Raw genomic sequence first — 23,684 nt, forward strand, 5'->3', positions numbered from 1 at the left:
CTGTGGGCATGCCATCTTAGGGGGCATTGCTCTGGGGACTGTCCCCCATACTGCCCTTCCCAGGACAGACCTGTGTATCTAGTGAGCAGGATTCCCAGGCTATGCTCTGGATCCTCTCTTGGGAGCTGGCACCAGCACACTGAAACCTGGGCTGGGCTCTGTTGGCGCACAGTGCATCCTGCAGGGTGGAGCTTGTGTCTGGAACCCAGGCCAGGTCAGCACAGATGGGCACACAGCACACAGCACACAGCACACAGCATGCTGCCGGAAGTGTGCCCCCTGATGCTGACACAGGAATCCACCAAGAGGGGCAGTCAGTGGGTCCCCTAGGATTTCCTGCCTTGGCTGGGAGGGGGATCTAGCCTAGTGCTCTGCACTGGGATGGCAGAGGCTACCTTGGTGGGTCTGCTTCAGGAACCTGGTCTAAGAAGTGCCTGGAAGGGAGGGGAAGGGCCAGGCAGTGGCCTTTCACTTGGTTGCCTGGGTCTCCTTGCACAGTCTCATACCGAGGGGTTCCCAGGATCTTCACCTGATCACAGGGAAAGCAGCAAAGAGAAAAAAGCCCCAGGCTTGGAGGGGGCACAGAGATGCAGAGTCTGGGAGCTGACCAGAGGTAGCCCCTTGGTGGCTCGCTTTTCTGCTCGGTCCCCAGTGCTACCCCAAGAATGGTGACGCACAGAGCCATATTGCACAGTGCTTCTTTAATTGAAAGACAACAACCGACCTCAGAAGCAGCCCCTCCTCAGGCTGGGTGTGATTGCTCGAAACTCTGCACCAGGGGCTGAAAGGGAGGTGGGGGAGGACCTAGCCATTAAGGGGGAAGGGGGGGGACAATGAAAAGCGTGTTTGGGACTTCAGTGGGATGTTGGGCCCCTCCTGGGGGCCTGACTTCCAGGGTCTTGACTAGAGTGTGTGCGGGGTGCAGCACCTCCACCTGCCTCCTCCAGGACCATCCAAGCTTGGGTGAGAGGCCTGGGCAGAGTAGGCAGCTGTGGGGGGCAACTGCCTCCTCACCCACTGGCTTGCCTGGGTAGGGGCTGGGCAAGGCCTCTCATTGCAGACACCAGATCCAGCCGAAGGACGTTAAGAGGGAAGAGGGAGGACAAGAAAGGGAGATAGAGAGAGAGGGACAGGACTGGTTTAGGAGCCAGTAGAGCGAGGAGGCTTGGATGGATGGGCTGTGAACTTGCATAAAGATGGGGGGCCATCTGAGACCAAGGGTAGCAGACCAGGTCAATGAGGGCTGGAAGCTGCAAGTTCATGTGGTGGAGGAATGTGCGCCAGCCAGGTGCACTGGGTTCGATAGGATCTGCTGTCTCCATCCCTGCTTGTCTCCTTCTGCCCCCAGACCCAGGGACTGGTTTCCTTGTACTGGAGCCTCGGAAAATTTGGTTTCAGGGTGAAATGGCAAAAAATTTGGCAGGGGCGCCTCTGAGTGGCTATGATGATAGAGAGGGGCAGCTCTGAAGCTAAGGGGACGTGTGATGAGGTCTGGGCCTCGTGCCCCACCTGCACACTTGGGAGTCAGGGCAGAGGTGTCAGGGGGCAGCGAGTGGGGGTTGGGGATAAAGGGTGGGGCTGGGTTGGGTGCAGCTGGGCACTGGCCTCGCTCCCTTGCTCTGCCACCCCCTCAGGACGTTCCCCGTGCTTCCCAGAGACCTGGCCCAGGCCACCACAAGGCTGCTGCTGCCTCTACTTTTTGTAGTTGCCAAATTGGATGGCCAGGCGGTCAGTCACACAGCGGAAGGTGGCTGGCTGCACCTCCCAGTAAGGCACAGGATTGTTGAAGAGGCTGATGCCGTTGTAGTAGGCCCGCTTGACCCCGAAGCCTATGGGGCAGAAGTCGTTGACGCCCACCTTGGTGATATTGTTGGTGTGTAGGTAGACAACCTGGGACAGAGGGGCATGGCCTAGTTTCAGTGCCAATGGCCCAGGCACCTCAACCACCTTTTCCAAGTCTGGCCTGGTGGCCATGGGGACATCACTTCATTGCATTGCATCCAAACACCCCTTTGAGGGCCCAGATGTAGTTCTCCCACTGGGATGAACAAACCACGGCTTGAGTATGGTGGTCAGGCGGGTGTATGATCAGGGCTCAGGTGGGTGTGTCGTGAGTAGGAGGTGAAGGACACATGAGGGTCAGGGGATGGGGTGGGGTGTCCATGCAGGAAAGATGGCACCTTGGGCTCACAGAGAGCCCCTGGCCTTCCTTCTGGGTTTGCCAAACTCCTGGCCAGCCCATCTCAGCCTTTCATTCCAGGAGCCCAGGGACATGAGAGGAGAAAGAACCTTCAGGTTGATTTCCTTTTCCTCCCAGGCCTCCGGGGCACTTGCCCTCTATCAGCCTCCCCCAACTCCCCGAAGCCCTTCTCTAGCGTAGGGGCAGAGCGGACAGGAGGGTGAGTGGGCGAGAAGCCCAGTGATGGGAGGGCGGGGGAGACGCTGATCTGCAACAGCGCCCTCTAGAGGCGGAGATGAACTGGCCACTAGAGGGCGCACTCAGCTCGGCATTGCCCGCGATGCTGTTGCAGCTGGGCTGTCCCGCTCACAGGACACCGTTGGACTCGCCTTTGCCCGGATACCTTGTGGGAGTAGCGGGTCTCCTGGCACTTGTGAATGGGGCTGAGGAAGAGACTGGGAACCAGGGAAGGGCTGGGCAAGGCCAAGTTTGCCAGTGTGACTGGAAACCAAGCCAAGGAAGGGCCCCTTGAGACAACAACAGGCAAGACCCTGCGCGCCCCCTCCCCCATCAGCCCACTTCTTGCCCTGAGCTGTCCCTGTCTTGGCACATATTTGTACATCCCCATGCCCTCAGTGTTCCCCGATCTCCTCTGAGGCCTTGCCCTCTTGGGAGACTTTCAGTACCAGCATCTGCCAGGCCACCTCCTATTCATCCCTTACAACTGCTCTCTACCCCTGCCCTACCCTCCTTGCTGTCCTACTCTCCTCCTCCTCTTCCTCAGCACAGACCATTGGCCCTGAAGGGGGGGTCCCCCTAGCTGCTCCTTTCCAGGTGAGGAGGCAGAGGTGGAGTAATCCGCCAGACCATGCAGCTGCCACTTGGGGTTCCACTCTCTACCTGGGACCCACACCAGGAGGGGCAGGGGGCCAAGGAACTGCCCTGGAAACATGGGCTGCGCCCCTCCCCCAGTCTTAGAGAACTTGGTACTGGGATTGCCCCCACCCTCAGCTTTCACCTGGAGTAGCTTGAGATCCGGAAGGCCAGCAGGCACCTTGGACAGCTTGTTATTGTCCAAGTGCAGCTCCCTCAGGGTGGGCAGAAAACTCAGGCTTCCATTCTCAATCATGCGGATCTGGTTGTGGCCCAGGCCCAGCCTGCAAAGGGATGGATGAGATGTACTGAGAGGCCAGAGGAGAAAAGGACTGTGGGGTGGGCCACCCACCTTGGTCCCCCAACCCACCTGTACAGTTTGGAGTAGCGGAGCAGATCCTCCAGCTCAATAGCCTGAATTTTGTTGTGGTCCAGGTGGAGTTCATTCAGGGTCTCAGGCAGGTCTGCCGGGGCAGGGCGGGGTGGTGGTGGGAAAGGGCACTTTGAGACGGATACAGGAGTGTGTGGCTGGTGCTGTGAGGGGGGCGGGGTGGTGGAGAGAGGGCTGCCGAAGGCTCTAGACCCCCGGCTTTGCCCACCATGGGAAGAAAGTATGGTCTTCCTACCTTTGGGGATGCCGGTGAGCTTGGCCTCAGAGATGCGAAGATAGTTGAGCTTCAGGCCATCGAAGGCTCCAGGTTCAAAGCCACTGTTTTCCAGGGGATTCCCACCCATCTCTAGGAGAGAGGCCCCCTCAGCCCCAGAGCCAGAGCAGAACTGCTGCCCGAATGCTCCAGGGTCTGTTGGCTTCCTGGCTTGGGCTGGCCTAACAGACCTTGCTAATTCCCTGCTCTCCTTTCTCCTGCTGAAAGCAGCCACTAATTTATGGGGCAAATTGCAAACTTGTAGCTTTTCAAGACCACTAGCCCCTAAGGGGTCCTGGCATCGGCCTCGTGGGGCAGGGGGTGCAAGGGAGAGCCCATGGCAGGCCTTGGCCAGCTGTCTGGTGGCACTGGCCCTTTTCCTTCTCTCTCTCTATGGATTCTCTTCACCTTGCTTTGGCGGCTCTAGGACATACCCCTAGACAAGGCTCCAGAACATCCTGTGAGACCTGAAGAGGTCCCTCTCCCTGACCCTCCCTGCCAGCCACCGGAGTGAGGACTGTCCCCAGCCAGGGCCACACTCACCAATGCAGTTCATGTTGCGCAGCCCACTGAACACACCCTTGGGCACCTTTCGGATGCGGTTGTCATGGATGCGGAGCTCCACCAGGGAGCTAGGCAGGTTGGGAGGGATCTCAACCAGGTGGTTCTTGGAGATATAGAGCTTCTGCAGCTTCCGCAGAGGGCTGAAAGCCTTCTCGTGTATCTTTGAGATCTTGTTGTTCACCAGGACAAGGGCCTGTGGGGTGGGCGTTGGAGGTGAAGGCGCTGGCTCCCCAGCCCGCCCTGCCCTCTCCTCTCTCACCCCTCTGCCACCTGAGCTGGAGATCACTGGGACTTCACAGCTGGGCCTCAAAGAGACCCATCTGCTCGTGGGCATGTTGCAGAGTTGGGAGCTAGCACTCAGGCCTGGAGATGCCACTACTGCCCAGCACAGCCCAGCGCTTCCCTGAGCCTCAGTTTCCCCACTTGCACCCTGGCTACGATGCAATATATTCTTGGGAAAAACCAATCAAATAAACAACATTTCCAGCTGAAAGGGAATTAAGTGATCCTGAGTGATCTTGTCCTGCACTTATAGTTGCTGACACCCACACACGTGACCCTCACCCTTGGCACTTCCTCAATGCCCACCCCCAGACTTCTCTCAGGACTCCGTGGGCCCCTGTCCCCTCTCACACTCTACTAGTGTGTGCACACACCTATCTGGACCTGACCCCCCCCCCCCAGCTGCAGACCACCCGTCTTCTCAGCCCCTTGAAAGGGCCAGGGCAGGCTTACGTAGAGGTGCTGGAGGCCTTTGAAGTCATCCTTGCGGAGCTCGGTGATGTCGTTGTTTTGCAGGTCCAGCAATGTGGTGTCAGGTGAAATCTCCTTGGGCACAGCCTTCAGACCTGGGGGCACCACCATCACCAATGTGAGCCCAGGTCACAAGCCCGGAGAGGCTCAGAGTACAGGGACACAGACAAACAGACGTGCACACAGGGACTCCCCCACAGCCAGGCAGAAGCTCTGGAGCTGGCAGACCGAGGCTCTTCTCACTCCCCATTCACTTGCAACCAGACAACTGGACACCTTCCCATACTGAGATCAGGATCCCCAAGCCTGCTCAGGGTCACCCCATCTCTGCTCCCCTCCTTCCATGCCCATACCACAGGACAGACATGTGTGTCCCCTTGATAGGGGCGCTCAGGCTGCGTGCGCCTGTGCCTCCACACACCCCTCCCACCACAGCCCCAGGACTGACCCAGGTCAGAGCACTGAACAACCCGCAGGTGGCAGTGGCAGCCGAAAGGACACATGGCGCTGAAGGTGGGCGGGAGGGAGTCGAGGTCTGGGACTCCCGAGGTCGTGTCGGCACCCGAAGCTTCCTCATCATTGAGCATGGGCAGCCCATCGTCCAGCGTGAAGTCCCAGAAGCCCTTCTGTTCAAAGGGCAGGGCCTGGCTCAGGGCCAGCAGGGGCGCAAGGAGCCAGAGGGGCCACATGGTAGGCATACCTAGAAGGCCAGGGTGAGGAGGGGCCGTCAGGGGGGCCTGCCCAGTAACTCACATTTATCCTCTCAGCCCTTTCCTGGTCATCTCCCCAACACCAGGAACTGGGGTTCTTCCTGGGTTAGCACCATGTCCCCCATCCATCACTGGGGCCGCGGTGGCAGAGACAGGAAGCGTGGGCAGCCAGGAGATACCTGGCAGGACAGGGGCACCTCTTCCTGCTCCCCTCTGCTCCCAGGCAGGACCTGACTTCAGTGGCAAATGCAGTGTCTTCCCATTACGGAGTCTGCAGCACCACCCCCCACGTGCACACACCGCACTGAGTCAGCTGGCAGCTGCCTGGGGGGTCAGTGAGGCAAGTGGAGGAGGCAGACAAAGAAACCCAATTATTTGCCCTCCGCATGCTTTGAAGATACCGCTGTGGCCTGGGCCAATCCCACATGTTCAAGGCAACGTGGGCAGTCAGGATTGAGTTAGGGGATTATGAGTCGCTTCCTTTCCTCCCTGAGCCCCCCACCTTGCAACATACTCACATTTTTTTCTAAGAAAGTCAAGAGGCCAAGGCGCCAGGCTGGGCGCACTGGGCAAAGACCTGGGTTAGTTCCAGAGGCAAAATGGAGAAAGAGAAGGGCGTCCTCCAAAGCCATGAGAGAAATTACAGAGGTGGAGAGGGCACAGCCCCCCATTCACTTCCCCACTGCTTCCTGGGACCTTGGCTTCCTCCCCTGGCCCACAGGTCTTCCCCCGGCTGGGCCCTGGGGCTCCCACCTTCCTTCTGCCAAGGTCCAGCCTTCTGGAGAGCTGACTGCCCCCCCTCAGGGGAGCGGCCTTCCCTCAAAGTGGCGGGGCAGGGTCAGGCTTGTCTGGAGGCCCCCCACGCTGGGCAGCAAGGTGGAGGTGGGGGAAGACTCTCTGCCTGAGCCTGCCCCTGGCACCCACATCAGCCTGCCCCCTTCCTCCTCCAGCGGAGGCTGCCTTCCAGCCAGAGGCTCCTCTGGCCAAAAGCTCTGTACAGGGAAGAGCCAGAGCCCGTGCCCCTCCCATCACCCCCCACCTATGAGGATTTCCAGGGAAAGTCCCAGCCTCATTTTTCCCTATCTGTTAAACAGGAATAAGAGTGTGCACCCTGTTTGCCTCATAGGTTTGGGGCGGGGGGCAGAAGGCTGCCCTGGGTGCATCTCTGGGCAGGGAGTCCAGCTGATTGCCAGGGCCTCCTGCAGATCCAAACTGGTCCCACCCCAGGGAGGCCCTCACTTGGGGCCCATCTTGTCCAGGGGAGGGGTTGTTTGGGACATCGGTGGGGCTAGGTGAGCCCCCTGAACCTGGCTGCTAGCTTCAGAGGTGGAAGGGAGACACTGAGGGTGGAGGGCTCTGCCCACTCTAGGCCAGCGCTTTTGGAGCAGCTTGGCCCTGCCTGCCACTCTCCTAGGCAGGCCCCATCGGGGTGCGGCTGGGCTGGCTACCAGGTGGGGCCTGAGGCCTCCTCCACGTCTGTGCACACAGCTCTGCCCCTCAGATTCTCATTCATCCCCGTCTTGCTGTCCCCTCCTGCACTCCTCCTGAAGCCACCCCCACCAAGAGGTCATATGGCCTGCTTTGGCTCCCACCATCACTGAGGACTGAGCTGCTAGAGGGGATGGCAGGAGCCCAGGGGCTGCTGAGCCAGCCTCAGAGCAGCCCCAGTGGGTTCCAACAGCCCTCCTGAGCCATGGCCCCCAGTGACAGGTTCAGAGAAACTGCCTGCCTACCCCAGGTCACACAGCGAAGTGAGGGTCCCCCACACTAAGGCAGCATCCAGCTTCCCTGGCTTCTTTGATAATGTCACAGGTTCTACCAGCCCCAGGCTGACCATGCAGACATCAGGGGGCCCCCAGAGGGCCTTGGCAAAAGGTAGGGAGAAGGCCTGGGGTTTGCCTACCTGGACAGCGGGTCCCTCCTTCTTTCCCCAAGTTTGCAAGTCTCAGGGCAGAGCACCGTAGGCCTAGGTCTCCTGTGCCTGCTTCCACTGCACAGGGCCCTTGCCCAGATGCCACTGGATGCCCAGGGCCGGGAGGTGGAGGAGCAGTAGGAGAGAACAGGAAGGGGAGGATGAAGGTAGGAGAGCAAGATGGAATAGAAAAGAGGGAGGAGACTTCTCCCCGCTTTGTCTGGCACCCCTGCCAAAGCCACTACCTCACAGAAGGGATGAGTCAGGGCTGGAATGCCCAGAAGGAACCTTGGAATTCTCTGGGATCTATAGTCCACCTGAACAGGCAGGGGTCCGGTATGGTGGTCTGGCCAGACCCAGGAGAGACTGTGGGGAGAGGTGGGTGCAGACAGGCCCTGGGCAGCCTGCTGGAGCTGGAGAGGGCTGGGGATCTCCTCAGAGAATATCTGCCTTGATGTCTGGCCCCTCCACTAGGGCAGAGGATGGACAGGCTCTGGGAAGGCCAACCAGGTGGTCTCGCAGGACTTGCACTAGGGGGATGGGCCAGCTCAAAGCAACCGTGTCTGATGGCTGCGGCGCAGACTCACTCTGAGGGGAAGGGAGGCTGAGGGCTTGGAGGCCCTATACCAGGGCCTCGTGACAGAGGCAGAGGACAAGGTTTGGCTGGTTCTCCCCGGTTCCTGGCTGGGCCCAGGCAGTGGGGAGGCTGGCGGGGTAGGGGCTGGGCGGGTTTCCCAGCACAGCCCTCATTTCCCCTTGAGGAACTGGCACAAGACTCAGCCAGAACTATGCAGGGGGAGGGGGCTAGCTGGATGAGCCAGCAAGAGGCAGCGAGAGACCCCGGCAGAGCCAGAAAGAGCTAGGAAGGGGCCTCGAGGGGATGCAGTAAGGCTTCCCTGCATCTAGCACAATTGCTATCTCCATTTCATGGAAGAGAAAACTGAGGCCTAGGAAGAGAAACAGATTTTCTGCCATCACAGTCAGCCTGAGACGGGGTCCAACTGCAGGCCCTGAGCTTTCAGACCTCAGCCTTGCCTCTGAGCAGTGGGGGCGATGGGGTCTCCGGGTGGCTGGCTCAGCGTGGACAGTGCAGACAGCCTGGGAGGAGAAGTTTGAGGCTGGTGATGATCAGGGTGGGGGACTGTCAGGCTGTGGACAGGCACAGATGCCCTAGTTTAAGCATGGCCCTACCTTCTTTCCACTGCTTCACACGGACCCCCACCCTTCAGGAACGCACACATGTTGGAGGCAGGAGGGCCACAGCCCAGGAGGTGGGAGCTCCTCATGGACAGATGATGGGAGACCCACAGCAAGTCACCCCAATGCCACCTCCCCATACTACCTGAGCCTTTGGGCTTCAGTTTCCCTTCATTGGCCTCCCCAGGCATGTCCCCAAGGACCTGAGGGAGGGCCTCAACCCCAGCGAAGTGTGATCTGAGTTCACTGGACCTCCACCTCCTCAGAGCAAAGGAAAGAAGTTGTAATGGCCGTGAGGCCTCAGGCCTGGCGCCCACAGGTGTGAATGAGAGAAGAGGCTGGGCTTCCTGGAGCCTGAGCCTCCGACCCAATAGGGCCCTTCTTGTCTGGCCCTCTGAAAGTCAGAGCAGTCCTCCGAGAAGGATTGCTCCAGGACACAGCCAAACAAGACACATTGGCAGCCTCTGAGAACATGGAGCGGCCATGCCAGGCATTCAGGCCAGGCCAAGGGTGGCGGGAGCAGGACTTGAGGTCTGGCATGCCCTGGGAGCTTGCCGGCAGATGTGTGGCTCACAACTGCCAAGTTGTAGACGCCAGGCGCTGTCCCTGGGCCTCAGCCTGAGGTGTCTGGCCCCACTGAGCCACTCGATCTGAGCTCTGACACTCGTGCCACCTTCCACTCAGCCCTGTCAGTCCCTGGGACTGAGTGTATGGGGTAGGGTGACAGAGACAGGTGACTCAGGGGCCTTCTGCCCCCAACCCTTTTTACCAAATCCTCCTGGCCCAGCTTCAATCAGCAGACCAGAGGCACGGTGCTGCACGGGCTGACTCTACTCGGCTGCTCCCTATCGCCTCCTCAGGCCTGAGCCCACTGGCCCCCTGAAAGCTCTACTCTGCACTTGGATGTCAACCAGAGAGAGGGGACATGCACCACCCATGGGTCTGCTAAAGCCCACATGTGTGTGTGTGGGAGTGATCGTGTGAAGGGCTGGTAGCTGGAGTGGGGAGGGTTTGGACCCTAAAGCCTACCCTGTCTGTGTCTGCACCCAGGCAACTCTGAAGCCAGCAGGGTTGCCTCAGCATGCCCTCCAGGCTACAAGGGGGTGCAGATGCTCAAGTGTGGCTTCTGTGGCCCTGCCACTGAGGTGACTGGGCAGAGCTGGGTCTTCAGGGACAGACTCAACTTAGACATGGGTATCAGAGGCTGTAGGGAACCAGCAATGGGCTGGTACCAGGAAGGTGGTGAGGCAGCTGGTGCTGGCCAAGCCAGACTTCCGTCCCTACAATATGCAGGAGAGCCATCCATGCCTGCCCCCACCCTGCCGGGAAACCTCTGGAGTGTGTGAGGGTCGAACTGCTGGCCTTCTCTCACGCTAGGGGTTGGGCAGCAGATGACCTGGGTCAGCTGGGGGTTCTGAGTTTCTGGTCCTTGTGTACCTAGGCTGTGTGCCTTTCTTCATCCTCCCACTCAATGAAGAAATCTTGAACTCTTCACCATGTTCTACAATCTTTGAGGAAGAGGGAGGATGTTATCACCTCCCGCGGCGGGACAGGGAACTCAAATGATTTTCCAATGACCATAAGAAGGAAGCACAAGGGTTTGCCCAAAACTCTTGCCCAAGGCCACATGTTGAGGAAATGGTAGAGCTGGGACTCCGCCATCTGTCTGTCTACTGTCCATGGGTCTGGCCCCACCCTCTTCCATTGATCACAGACTTTGCTACAAGCCCCAAAGCCACAAGATCCCACGCTTTCTGAGCTAGACCAGCCCCTGGGGTCCCTGGAAAAGAGTCCTTGGCAGCTTCCTCACCCCGGCTGGGAAGTGAGGCTGTTGGAAAGCACGGCCCTGATCTGTGGGTCTTGCGCCCCCACGCTTGCATCATGAATCCTCTGGGAACATAGCACCTTTCTCTGCCTGCCACCATCAATAGCTCCCCACAGCCCAAGGGGCCTACCCCTTTCACTGATGGGTCTGGTGGCACTGTTTTGACCCAAGTATATCCACCAGGCCAGCTCTGCCTCCATCTGCAAGGAAGTTGCCTGTAAAGGCCATCTGGCCGGCAGGCCAGGGAAGTTTCCCGGTGCATTTTAGGTCCCAACAGGTGCCAGACCCCCCCCAGGGCTATGTTCTCAGCCTGGCTACCAGAGCCTGGGGCCCTGCCTGTCTCATTTCCTTATTAAGCCAGGCCAAGGCAAGGGAGCTTGGCCTGGTTCCCAGGGCAGGAGAGTTGCCAGGCACCCTGGAGGGAGGCGCTATAGCCCCTTTCTTTCCTGGGCTCAGAGTTTACTGCAGCCCCTTTCTTGCCTCAGGTCCCAGCTCTCTTCCAGGGGCTTTGGCTGGGATGGGATTCAGCCCTTGTCAGCTAGCCTAGAGGCTCCAGGACCTGTTCACTTTCAGCTCCTTCTAGGGCTCCCAAGCTACAGGCATCTTTGTAGCTGGTAGCCTCTAAGGCCCGGGGGACCATAATGGAGGTTGAGCTGAGACTTGGACTTCAGAGAGTATCAAAGTCACACTTTCCTCTGCCTCCAGGACTTCCCCTGTCTCCAGGGACAGGGTTGCCAGAGCCAGCCTCTCTCTGCCTTTTGCCCTTCTCCTTCAAGCCCGACTTCTCTTCCCCAAATCTTCGATCTTGCAGCCACAGGGTCTCTGACTGCTCTATCCCCTTGGGTCATCTGACCTCCCAGAAGCAGTTGGTGGGGGTGAAGCAAGGGTGAGTTCAGAGTTACACAGAATCTGGGGTCCCTCTCAGCCCACCTCCCCCTAAACCTGAGAGATATGTCACCACAGGGAGGGGGCAGATGTGAGTCATCTGAGTCCTTATACCTTCACCGGGCTCAGGAATGTCAGCGAGGCTGACAATGTCAGTGCTGTGCTGCAGGCTGAGAGTTGAGCTGGGCAATATCTGGAAGAGCTGAGGCTGGTGGGCTCTGTGCTAGGAGTCGAGAGGATGGGGCGGAAGTGGATAAGCTAAACAGGGTAGGGCTGGGGTGGCTTCTAGAAGCCTGGAGTCCCAGTGGGGAGTGAAGAATGCTCTGGGACTCTTGGGCTGTGTGCTGTAAGTGGAGGAAGGGCCTTTACCCCGGCACCTCCCATTTGGAAGGCGGGGAGCTGATCTGAAAGGGTGGAGAAGGGCCCAGTCATGGGGCTGGCCAGTGACTCTCAGTGGGCCTCAGGCCTGGCCAGGTCTGAGTAGACATGCCCCTGTTCCCCCAGCATAGCCCCCTCTAAATTGGGCTTTACAGAAAGGGTCCTTTCTGTGGGTGGCCCAATGTGTGAGTAAAAAGGACAGGAAGGGAGCGGGCAGAGCTAGTGGGTTGGGGTCTGCCCGCCTTCAGAGGAAGCAGGGCTTTATTCTACCACGAGGCTCACTGCAGGGCACTCTGGAGAGCCAGTCACCTCCCAGCCCCTCGATTTTTTTTCCCTCCCACCAGCAGGGCCAATAGGCGTGGGGGAGAGTAGCTCGGGGCAGAAACCAAGCTCCTCTGCTCTGGGTGCCTGGTCAAGAGGAGTAGGGTGAAGTGTTGGTGGGTCTGGGAAGACCTCTTCAACTATCAGGATGGACGAGGTTGGTGAGGGGCCCTGGGTGTGCCACCTGCAGGACCAGCAGCTCAGTGGCCCAGTGGGTGGGGCTTCGGAGACCAGGGTGTTGGTGGGAGAGAAGGGAAGCCCCCTTGGAAAGGCTTACTTGCTTTTCACATGAACCCTCACGTCCAGGCTCATTACAACTCCCTCCTCTGGGGACTTGATGCTGGAGCTGGAAGGGACACTGTGGTCTTGAGTAGCTGCGGTATCTTGCTGAAGAAAGGAAACTCTGGCCCTGGCTGGTGTGGCTCAGTGGATTGAGTGCCAGCCTGAGAATCACAGGGTCGCCGGTTCGATTCCCAGTCAGGGCACATGCCTGGGTTCCGGGCCAGGTCCCTGGTGGGGGGGGGCACATGCCAGAGGCAACCACACATGGATGTTTCTCTCCCTCTTTCCCCTCCCCTCCCCTCTCTAAAGTAAATAAATAAAATCTTTAAAAATACATTTTTTAATAAAAAGAAAGGAAACTCTGTCTTACAAATACCCACTTTCCTCCTATCCTTCCCTGTTCACGCTCTTCCACTGGGCCAGGACTACCTGTGGGGCAGGGGAGAAATCTGGGCCGATGTTCGGAGATCACCCAGGGTAATGGTCAGAGGGTTGGCACCCCTACTTTCTGGGTCCCTAAAATGGGCTCACACAGAACTGCCACCAGACCCACTGGCAAAGGCCTGGACCCCAGACTCTCCCCATCTACTAAATGAGGACCCTGGTCTCTGCTCCAGGGCAGGCAGAGCAAAAAGCAGTGGATGGTCAGTGCCCACTGGAACCTGGGTCCTTGGGGCTTGAAGGTGGACCAGTGAGCAGGCAGGCCAGGGCAACCACTCGGCGGCTGGCTGGCTATGGGAGCCCTCTCTGCTCCCTGGCTCCCAGCCTCGGCTCCTGCGGCCTGGCCCCCGCAGCCTGGCGGCAGCTTCTGTGCCTTCCTTTTAATGCACCCACACAGACCTGCCCTCACAGGCTCACTCATGCTGGCCACGGGAGCCAGACACAGGCAAGCGCCACATGAAGGTACCTCTGCCCCAGCACCAGCTCACCCAGGGTGCAGGCGGCACAGGCAGCAGCATGTTTCCAGAACACACTCGCCTGCACAAATGTAGTCTCGTGCATGTATTCTCACTCTGCATGAACTTGCACTCCTGGATACGGATTCCCGAGAACCATTTTTTTTTTTTTTTTTTTTTTTGTGGGGATTGGCACTGAGGAAGGCCGGAGCATCTCTGGCTTGTCTTAGTCCCAATCAAGCTCTCGGGGTGGTGAGCTGGCAGGCCAGGGAGGGGTGAGGGCACCGAGGCAGGAGCCTCCTGGGGACAGATGGGGCTGAATCTGCAACCTGAGTGACCCCTTCCGAAGATGGTTCAAGAACAATGAATCTCCCTGGCCTGGCTGAGCTCTGCCCCAACTTGATGCCACCCACCGCCCTGCCCGGGGGGACACTGGGCCTTGTGCTCTGCTCAGCAGCCCTCACTAATCAGTGCCCAGACCCCAATCCAGCCTAAGGTGCGGCAAGGGGGGTACTCCCATCCCCCAACCTTCCAGGGCACTCAAGGCCACACCCAGAGAGCCCTCTTTCCCCTTCTTCCTCTCCTGAGTCCCTTGCCAGGCCCCTCTACATGCCAGCCATTTTGGGAGCCCGCAGGAAAGACAGTGGCCCGTGGCCTTGCTACCTCTCACTCCCGTCATCTCGCACTAGAGTTGACCACAGGCTACTGTCCTCAACATTCAAATAACTTTGATGATTCCCTGGGCGGTATGGGGTCAATATAGCTCACATTTGTCTGTTAGAACCCCTGGGTCCTGACTTCACCTCTGCCCTTGAATGGCTGTGCAATCGTGAGCAGGTTCTTGCCCCTCTCAGGCCCTTAGTTGCCCCCTCTGTACAATGGATGGGAATGGTGGGGGATGGGACAACCAGAAGCCACTCCTCCCCACCCAAAGGGCCCTGGGGGCAACATTGCAGCTACACTTTGCTTGAGACCTGGGGCTCTTTCTCCCTTTGAAAGACTCCCCATGCTCCAGTGTCTGGGCTGCCTTTGGGGAACAGGGCATCTAGTCAGGGCGCTATTGAAGTTCACCCATCCTTAAATGCACCCCTCTTGGGGTGATGGTGTCCCGGCTTGGAAGTGGCTCTGTGGCCTAACATTTACCCGGTGTCCCCAGAAACCTTACAGGGCCCCAAGCCAGGCCTGCCCAGGGTAGCATGGCATAGTTGCCTGAGTTTCTTTCTGCCCCACGCCAATTCTGAGCCCCAATCCGATGAGGTTCTGGGGAGATGGGGCTGAGCCACCCAGGCAGCCCCGCTCAGGGTGCTTGAGGCCAGGGCTCCGTGGACCCACCCTTCGCCCAGAAGGAGACAGAGGCAGGGCATTAGCCCATGGGTAAGCGAGGAATATCTGGGCAGGGTGCCTCGGGCGTGCCTAGAGAACCAAGTCTCTGAGCCCCTGCCAAGGACTGGTCCTGGACAATGGGGACGGCTCCTTGGCCAGAGCTCAGGCAGAGGCCCAGAGGTCCTCCCGACCTGGGTCAGGCAAAAAACCCTGAGTGAGTAGGCTTGCCTGCCACAGTAGAATGCAGAGAGAGAGAGAGAGAGAGAGAGAGAGAGAGAGAGAGAGAGAGGGAGAGAGGCTGATGAGAGTGCAGGGTGCACCCAGGGCCTTGCAGCAAAGGCAGAGGGCTATTGGTGGAGCTGGGGTGCCTGCCAGCCACCCAGCCATGCCTTGGTGATGTCCTGGGGCAGTAGCCAAGGGGAGCAACCCCAAGATGGAGCAGAGAAAACAGACATGGAGCTGAGCTGAGTGAAATCAAAGGGGAGAGGAGAAGGCACCTGGAAGAGGGATGGGAACAGAGGCAGAAACTGAACAAGGACCAACGGTGCCACAGGGTGGCGACCATGGGGCGTGAACCAACAGCTTACAGCAGTGCCCTGGGCATCCGCACTGGGGGCAGGAGAGGGTGGTAAGGGGGCAGCAGGCAGAAAGATAAGGACGTGGAGGGGTGACATGGGGGCAGCAGGGTCAGGGTCTGGGACTGATTGAGAATGGTGAGGGGGCAACAGAGTCAGAGATGAGACATCAAGGGCAGCTGAAGGCTAGCGTGGGGTGTGGGGACAGTGAGCGGCTGGTGTGGGTGTCCTACCTGGGAAAGGGAAGCGCTGGGTGCAGGCTGGTTAGTTGGCAGGCTTGGGTGTCGGGCAGTCCTTGCGTCTGTCTTGTCTGTCTGTTGGGCCGCCTAGAGCAGCTGCTCACTCCTGGGCAGTTAGTGGAGAGAGGGAGACAGAGGCGGTGGGAGGGAGGCTAAAGGCTGGGCGGGCGGGCGGGCCGACCGGGGGAGGGGGCGGGGAGGGAGGAAAGGAGGGAGGGGGCTGGTGGGGCTGGGAAGGGAAGGAGAGAGAGAGGGAGAGAGGAAGGGAAGGAGGGGGGCAGGCTTCTCAGCCCCCCTGGCAGCTTCAAAGGGAGCAATTTTCTTGTAGACGGCTGGGCTAGCTGCACCCACTCACCGCTCCTGCTCACACACCCACCTCCAGCACCCCCTCTTCTTGCCCCAAGCACACAGTGAGGGGGCACACGCTCCCACTCACACGAGGACCCTTAGCGTCCCTGGGCAGGCATAGCCTCAGAGAGTCAAACTTTCTACTGCCCGGATGGGGACACTGAGGCCCAGAGAGAGGCGGGAACTGGCTTTCTGGCAGTGAGCTGGGCAGAGGAAGGCAAGAGGGCAGAAATGAAAGAGCATTGAGAGGGAGGCGGCCTCTGGTTGCTAATCCAGTGAGTGGCCCTGGGATTCTGTCCTGAGCCCGCCCAGAACCTGTGCCAGCCTAGGACTGAACAAGGAGGTGGTTCTCTGGGATCAGGGAGGCAACCATTGCGGATTTCTGGAAAAGCTTGATCCATCTAGGCTTCTGGGAACCCTGGAAACACCCAGCCCACCCCCACACACTCCGGAGTTCCTTTTCTCCTAGAAAAGAGCAACTGGTCCTCTCCGTGTGATCTGAGGGTGGGAGTCAGCTGGGAGTGGCAGGGGAGCAGCACAGATTCGGGGGATCCTCCCTAGGTTGCCTGCCCTGGAGCTCAGAGAAGCTGAGTGGGAAAGCTGATTCAGAGAGAAGGAGCCTGTCGAGTCATCCTTTTGCTCAATCTGTGATGGTCCCCTAGGATGTGATAACTGCTCTGTGGGTGGGCATTTCCTTAGGGCTTGAGCTCTGTGCTGGCCACTTGCTAACTGGGCCAGCCAGCCAAGAATCCCAGGAAGAGGCTGTCATTGACACCCACGTAATCACTGGAAGCTCGACCACTTCCTGAGGGCTCATGCGAGCCCAGCTCCACCTGCATCCAGAGTATAAGGCCTCCCTGTTCAGTGGGATCCCATGCTTCTCCTGACTCATGTACCCAGCATGCAGCGGGGCCAGGCTAGAGCCAGCCTCTGTCACAAGCTGACACTGCATGGAGGGAGACTCCCGCAGGAGCAGCTCCCAGGAGACAAAGGTGAGGGTTTAGAGGGAGTGGGACACGGAAGTAAGGAGTGACGCTGAGATCTGCACAGGAGACTTGGAGGCTGAGAGGGGAAGACACTAAGGCAGGTGAACAAGGCAGGACAAAACTCTGCCAAGACTGAAAGAGAAAAGTGCATATAGAGAGGAAAAGCTGAGCAGGCAGAGGCCACGGGGAGGCCAAGGAAAGGCGGGTCCAATGGGTGGAGAACAAGGGTGAGGTCTGAGAGTTCTGCCCATCTGGTCAGCTGTTATTTAGTTATTCAGTGCTCAGACCAGGGCCCGCATACAGGTGGGATTCAGAAGGTTCTGTCTGGAGATGTGGCTGGACCCAGACCCCCTTCCTCGTACCAGCCACATCTCCAGGCAGACCCCCTTCCAGGTACCTTGTACCTCTGAACCTTGTTCAGGGGTCCCGACTAGGACTTGGAATACATGGTGTCCTGACCAAGCTGTGGTGCCTGCCTGCAAGAAGCTTCCAGGTTGGGTCATGGAGAAGGGAGACGTGGGAAAAGGAGGCTCTGAGCTGGGAGCTGAGGCTCCTTCTTATTTTTGTGGGCAAGACTATTGCCAAAGTTTGACACCAGGAGATTAGAGAGAACACATGCCCTTCTGGACAATGCCAGTCAGTTTGTCTGCTTGTTTGCTTGTGTTTTTCACTGTTTATTGAAGATATATTCCAACATCTCTGGCAGTAATAAAGACTAATATTGTGAGGCTCGTGTAGGGGAGGCTTCAGCATCCCCAGTCGTGGCGTTTTGGAGAAGGAGGCTCAAAAACCCGTAGAAAACATTCTGCTGCATGAAAGAAGCCTGTCACAAAAGACCACCAATGACATGATTCCCCATGAAATGTTCAGAATGTGCACGTCTATAGGGACAGAAAGTTCATGAGTGGTCTCTGAGGGCCAGGGGAATGGAAGGGTGAGAGCTAAAAGGCATGAGTTTTCTTTTCTTTGTTTGTTAAAGACTTATTTACTTATTTCTCTTTAGAGAGAGGGGAAGGGAAGGAGAAAGAGAAGGAGAGAAACATTCATGTGTGACTGCCTCCCACACACCCCTTGCTGGGGATCCAGCTCAAAACCCAGGCATGTACCCTGACCCGGAAGCAAACCAGAGACCCCCTGGTTTGCAGGCCCACGCTCAATCCGCTGAGCCACCCAGCCAGGGCTGGCATGAGTTTTCTTTTTGCACCGATAAAAATGTTCTAAAACTGACTGTGGTGATGTACACTCTATAAATATACTAGATAAAAACTTATTGAATTATACATTTAAAACAGGTGAAATATATAATATGTGGATTATATAGCAATAAAACTGTTTAAAAAGTGGGGAAAAAACATGTAAGGCATGCCCATTGCCCCAGGAGCTGCACCTAGCCCTGTGCCCCCAGCCAGCCCTCTGTTGCACCATGCACTCACTGCTCTGGAGGCTGGGATGCCAGAGCTGCACACAGCACCAGAGTCTCAGGAAGGCTTCCTGGAGGAGGCAACTTGAAGCAGAGGAGTAAGGGAGAGGGATGTGTTGGCAGTAGAAGGAAGAGCACATAGCAAGGTACAGAAGGTGTGGGGACCCGGAGGGATGTCACCAAAATTAGATGGGAAGGCCTAGTGATGTGCCGGCCTCAGTCTCCCCTGCACAGCACTCATAGTAGGCTGTCAGCCTGGCATGTTCCTGGAGGGAGTCAGGGGTTGGTGATGAGGTGGCACCCTGCAAGGGGCATATGTGCCCCTTGGAGATCTTCCCCATTGTTGGGGGACGCATCCGGGGCAATATTTCTGTAAATATGGTTCTCGTGCCTGGAAGGATCTCGTGTCTGTGGTTTGCAGTCTGCAATAAGCCATGACTGCATGCCCGGCCCAAGGCCCACTGAGTCACTCGGCCTGGCCCTCTAATTTGGGGGCCACTCCCAGACTAACCAGGCAGCACCTCAGTCCTGGGCTCCCCTCCCCCCTCCCTTCTCCTCCCCAGGCCTCAGTTCTCCGCAGCACCGGAACAACCTGGACCCCGGCTGATGCACGCTGGGAACTGCACGTCCTTGCTGGCTAGTGGGAAGCCAGAAGGCACGGTTGGAAGGAGGTAGGGGAGGGCAGGCATGGGGAGCAAGGCAGGAAGGAAGAGAAGGCATTTCCTGAGGCCCCAGGCTCCAGAGGAGGCCAGTGTGCAGCTGTCTCAGCTCTACAAGAATGAGTGGCTGACAGCGTTGACCGATAAGCAGAGGGAGGAAGAATCTGCCCCCATCAGCATGAGACTGAGGGTGACCAGGGCTGCTTCCCAGCATGCCCTGCACCTCTCGGACATCACTGAACAGGATCCAAATTCCCACCCCGGATACTTCTCCCAAAGGGCTGCAGAGGCTTGGGTGATCCTGCTGGACCTGGCTAGCCCCTCAGCACAGAACCCTGCCTTCTGCAGGCCTCTTCACAGAAGGTCCTTCTTCTGTTAGAAGGAGCCAAGAACTTGACCTGAAAAGGAGCCCAGTGGCTGGCTCAGGTTTCCCTGGTAAGCCCCTAGGCCACAATGGTAGGTGCCTGCTTTGAGCAGCCAGCCCTCACTTAGCCCTTGTTGGGTCACTGCTACTCCAACCCACTTCCCAGTGCCCAGCCTGGGGCCCCAGAGTGCTGAGTAGGTGCTTGATGGTAGCAGGGTGGAAGGTGGGGGGTGTAGGGAAAAAGGCAGGGAGCTGAGAACAGGGGAAGGCAGGGCTGGTGAGCGGCTGTGGGTGGGGGGCACCCCAGGTGAGGCAATCTAAGTCCGTTGCCACCCTGTAGGCCTATGTGTGGAGAAGGGCCTGGAGTCATCTGCAGCTTGTCCTCCCACAGCTGGCTTATAGCTGTTCGTGCCCTGGCTTCAAAGGTGGAGGGCAAGGACCAGGAGAGAAGCAGAGTGAACTCAGAGGTCAGGCTTTAAGCCACTGATTCCATTTAGGCACAAAAGGCTGCCTTTGGTTCAAGTCTCTGGAAGGCAGTGCCTGGGAGTCCGGGAGGTGGCCCAGTGGGCGAGGGCTCCCAGGGGATCATAGGGGACCTTCTACGGAGGTGGCAGCAATGAGAGTCCCCCTTGACCTTCAGCCCACCCAGCTGCTGGCCTCATGAGCCTCTGGGTCCTGGTTAGAGTAGCCAGGCCAGAGCTCCAGGAACCCTCTGCCAGCCTCCTTCTGGGGCCGTCTAGGCCTTCCCATCCTGCTAGGTCTAGCTGGCCCCTTGCTCACTCCCACCTCTGCAGATTGCTCCCCATCTGTTTTTTCTGGTTCCCCATTGCTTCACTGCTTTCTTGGGTCTCCCCTCTGCCTCTCTGACCCATCCTTGGGCACTGAGTCAGTCAGCCTTGACTGCTACTGTTCCCTGCACCCAACAGTGCGTGTGCTGCTGGACCAGAAGCAAGGATGCTCATGCACAAGCAATATGGTGAGCAAGAGTGATGAATGATAAGAAGGAAATAGTGAGGTTTAGGTGCTGGCATGGGGTAGGGGCACGGGGGGGGGCTCCTAGGAGGAGGTGACTCTTCTATCTTCTAGACCTTCCTTGGACTGCTCATACGGGGCTCTGGCAAAGCCAGCCCAACACAAGGAGTCTTGCCCAAGGGAGCTTCCACGATGAATTCCCAAGTAGGGAGACATCACACACATCAAGGTCACTTCTTGAGCAAGTGACCTTGCCCTGAACTCAGCTCAGATCTCTCAGGCTCTCTCTCTCTCTGAGAGAGCCCTCAAGGTCCCTGGCAGCTGCAGCCCCTGAGTCCAGGCCTATGCCCTCAAGTTCATGGCCTTGTGTGAGCCTCACTCACAGCTGGCAGGCTTCATCCACCCCTAATCTCTGTACTCTCGGGGGCTGGGCAGGGGAGGGTGAGGGCCCAGGCCCATAGTCAACGGGGCAGCCCTTACCCACCTCCCCGGTCCCTTGAGGCCAGAGTTGGGACATCCTGGAACCCTGAGATGGAATGTACAGCCTGTGTTCAGTGGGACCCCCTGGGTGCAGGGGGCTGGGACCATTCCCAAGAGGCGCATGCTCAACAGGCCCAAAGGGGAGCCAGGCTGCTGTGGAGTGGCCAAGTCTCTACTATCTGGAAGCCTCCCAGTGCGAATGGCTGAGGTGTGGCCGGTGAAAGCTGGCATTCTCTATGCCAGAGCTTTTTTTGACCTTCCCCTGAGGATATAATCACACAGCAGCTCTCCACCCCAGGCTGCCAGGGCTATAATTTCAGGTCCCGAAGGGGGCTCCGTGGAGGCTGTCCTACGACTAGCTATCTTTAGAGAAGCACAGTCTGGGGTGTGGCCAGAGGAGAGATGGTGGACAGGGGGCTGTGCCACGGGCAGGCATCCATTTGTGGGCTCCTTTGGAAACCTGCAAGACACAGAGATGCCATCGGGCACCCCAGGGCCCCCATGGTCTTCCTCTGGGGGAAGCCAGTCCCCAGGGACTGTTCTCAGATCTGAGAGCTGCCTGCAGGACCATGAGGCTCTGGCGAGGGCAGTAGGTGAGGGTGGGCGCAGGGGAGGGAGCCATGTAGCCCACCTGACAGCAGCCCCAAGGACCTAGCAGTTTCCTGTCTAGGAAGTGGAATTAACTTGGCCACCACCTGTGGGCTGCCTGCTCCTCCATCCCCTGCTCTCCTCTGCCCTCTACCCCTACCTGGCAGCCACGTTACCCTGTTTTTCCTCAGGTTCTCTGGCCTCATCTGCTTAGAGGAGGTAAGAGCAGTAGGAAAGGGGGAATCTGCCCAGCCTGTCATTTTTGTTTCTCCCAGGGCCCGACCTCTGTGACTGTGGGGAAGGAGGCAGCTGGGGGCTGACTGGAGCAGGAGGGGTGGGGAGGAGGGGTCATGAGAGCTGGGAAAGCTGCAACCTTCCCCATTGGGGCCAGCGCCTCAAGGGCTGATGACCTCTGACCCAGCCCAAACAGGAAGTGCCATATCTGTGGGCCTAGGCCTGGTTGGAGAAGGAATGCAGGGATGAATCCAAAGCAAACACTCCACCAGCTTCCCAGGCCTCTCCCCGCCCCCTGCCAGAGTCTGGCCCTTTCTCTGTTGAGAACTGGGGGAGGTGGGGTGGAATGGGGTGGGGGTGGGTGGCTGTAGAATAGGACCAATGTAAAGCTCACAGTTCCCAGGCCCAGGCTCCAGCCAGAGGCTGTGGCAGGGCAAGGTCTCTGCACTGGGCACTTGGTGTCCTTCCTCCTTCACTCCACCCACATCCAGCAGCACTGAAGGCAGGGGCCTACTGCATCCCTGATTCCTATCACTTGGCTGTCTGCCCCCACACCACCATTAGTCTCCCACCCCCCATCCCCCATCCTCCACAGAGGCTGGACCTGCCATGCTCCCGCTGGTGTGCACCCCCCATCCCTCACCCTCCCCAGCACCCAGCATGGTGGCATTAATGAGCTCTCAAAGCTGACCCAGTGACCCCACCCCAGTCCTGTGGCTGCCCTCACACAGGCAGGGCAACTGCTCCAGTGATGTCATGGAGCTTCACAGACCCTCTGTCCCCACCCAGCACAGCTGGCTAGTCCTGTCCTCAGGGCTCCACGGGGCTGAGCCACCACAGCTGGCTTGTGTCTGCGTCTGCCTCCCCACCAGGCAGACAGTCAGCAACTTTGGCCAGGGGGTAGTTCCTGCTGGGTCCTCGGGGCCAGGCCTGGCCTCCCAGGGATGAAGTGCTCCTTTCCCAAGAGTTGTTGAGTGGATGTGGATGCCGCTCGCCACCCTCCTCTGGCACCAGGCTACATGTGGGTCCCACACCCTCAGATGTCTGAGCTTTCCTCTAAGGGCTGTGGGGAGTGGGTAAGCCGGAGATCCACAGGGCAGCTTGGGGATGGATGTGTATAGGGGACGAGGGGAATCAGGGTGAGGGTCCTGGGGCCCGAAAGAGGGGAAGAGGGAGAGAGGCAAGTTGTCCCCGGCCTAGATGTAGGTGTGGATGTGGCTGGCTCCTGGACAAAGGGCCAGGACCAGGGTCTCCCATGTCAGCCAGCTCTGTCAGCCAAGCCCACCTCTGTGCATCTACACCCAGGATAGGGACCCTTCCTTGATGACAGATGCTGATGCTGCTATGAGCAACAGAGGCAAGCCTGGCCCCCGGCTGCCTTGGGGACTTCAGGACCCTGGCCAGGGTAGGTGGGGTGAGGAGGCTCTTGGAGAAGCTTCTGGAACCACACACTCTTAACCCCCTGCTGATGAAGCAATGTCCCAGATGTGAACCCTGGGGACCCCATGCACAGTGAAGATCCAGCATGCTCATGCAGCTTTGCTCCAGGAGGAAGGGGGAGGCTGGTGGAGGTCATGAGCTTAAATAAGGTGCATTTATTATAATCAAGTCCAAACCAGCACTGTACCCCCTGGGCTGTTTGCTAAGTGAAGGGCCCTTGGCAGTCAATAGGAAGTGGGCATATCTAAAAAATCAGGGTGTTCTAGATCACAGGTGGCAAACACAAGGCCTGTAGGCCGCATTCGGCCCTCCACCGTGTTTTATCTGGCCTGGCACCTTGTTTCTACCCGGCAGTAGTGCTGAGTTCTCACTTCTGTTAAGGAGTAGTTTCATTCATACTGTCCTAAAATCACATTCGGCCCTTTGAAAGCAACCTCGAGGCGGATGTGGCCCCCCGGTGAAAATGAGTTGGACACCTGTGTATCTAGATCTTTTTCCAGGTGCTGCAAAGATTGAGTAGAAATGGGCCCGAACACCCCTTACCAGTCCGAAAGGAACAGGGGGCAGGGAAGTCCAGTAGGGTGGGGCTAGGAGCTCTCCCCCTCCCCCTGCTGGGGCTGGAGGACCCCACTGTGGT

At 58.4% G+C, this 23,684-nt stretch overlaps 2 protein-coding genes across 2 annotated transcripts in view; one reads left to right on the top strand and one right to left on the bottom strand.

Annotated features, from left to right (window-relative positions):
* Positions 1 to 682: 682 nt before the first annotated feature.
* BGN (biglycan) lies at positions 683 to 15,692 on the bottom strand. The gene is made up of 8 exons (XM_037150847.2): positions 15,551 to 15,692; positions 5,462 to 5,713; positions 4,996 to 5,108; positions 4,240 to 4,453; positions 3,679 to 3,789; positions 3,423 to 3,516; positions 3,198 to 3,336; positions 683 to 1,890 (listed from the first exon to the last, which is right to left on the bottom strand). Exons 2-8 carry the CDS (start codon positions 5,709 to 5,711, stop codon positions 1,693 to 1,695), a joined length of 1,119 nt encoding a protein of 372 aa, XP_037006742.1. The 5' UTR covers positions 5,712 to 5,713; positions 15,551 to 15,692; the 3' UTR covers positions 683 to 1,692.
* Positions 15,693 to 16,827: 1,135 nt separating this feature from the next.
* Positions 16,828 to 23,684, top strand: part of HAUS7 (HAUS augmin like complex subunit 7) — a 47,122-nt gene continuing 40,265 nt past the window's right edge. Inside the window, exon 1 of the mRNA XM_037150831.2 lies at positions 16,828 to 16,896. Within this exon, the coding sequence (XP_037006726.2) occupies positions 16,855 to 16,896 (42 nt within the window). The 5' untranslated portion in view covers positions 16,828 to 16,854. The remainder of the gene's footprint in view (positions 16,897 to 23,684) is intronic.

Source organism: Artibeus jamaicensis, unplaced genomic scaffold (genome assembly GCF_021234435.1).
Source record: "Artibeus jamaicensis isolate MK-2021 breed Jamaican fruit bat unplaced genomic scaffold, CSHL_Jam_final contig_1417, whole genome shotgun sequence".
In the NCBI taxonomy this organism is placed as follows: Eukaryota; Metazoa; Chordata; class Mammalia; order Chiroptera; family Phyllostomidae; genus Artibeus; species Artibeus jamaicensis.

Coding starts and splice junctions, on each gene's coding strand:
- BGN (XM_037150847.2), bottom strand. CDS start 5,711: ATGCCTACCATGTGGCCCCTCTGGCTCCTTGCGCCCCTGCTGGCCCTG. Junction 5,109..5,461: donor TGTTCAGTGCTCTGACCTGG/GTCAGTCCTGGG, acceptor TGGTGCCCCCAG/GTCTGAAGGCTGTGCCCAAG. Junction 3,517..3,678: donor GCTCACCGGCATCCCCAAAG/GTAGGAAGACCA, acceptor CTGCCCCGGCAG/ACCTGCCTGAGACCCTGAAT.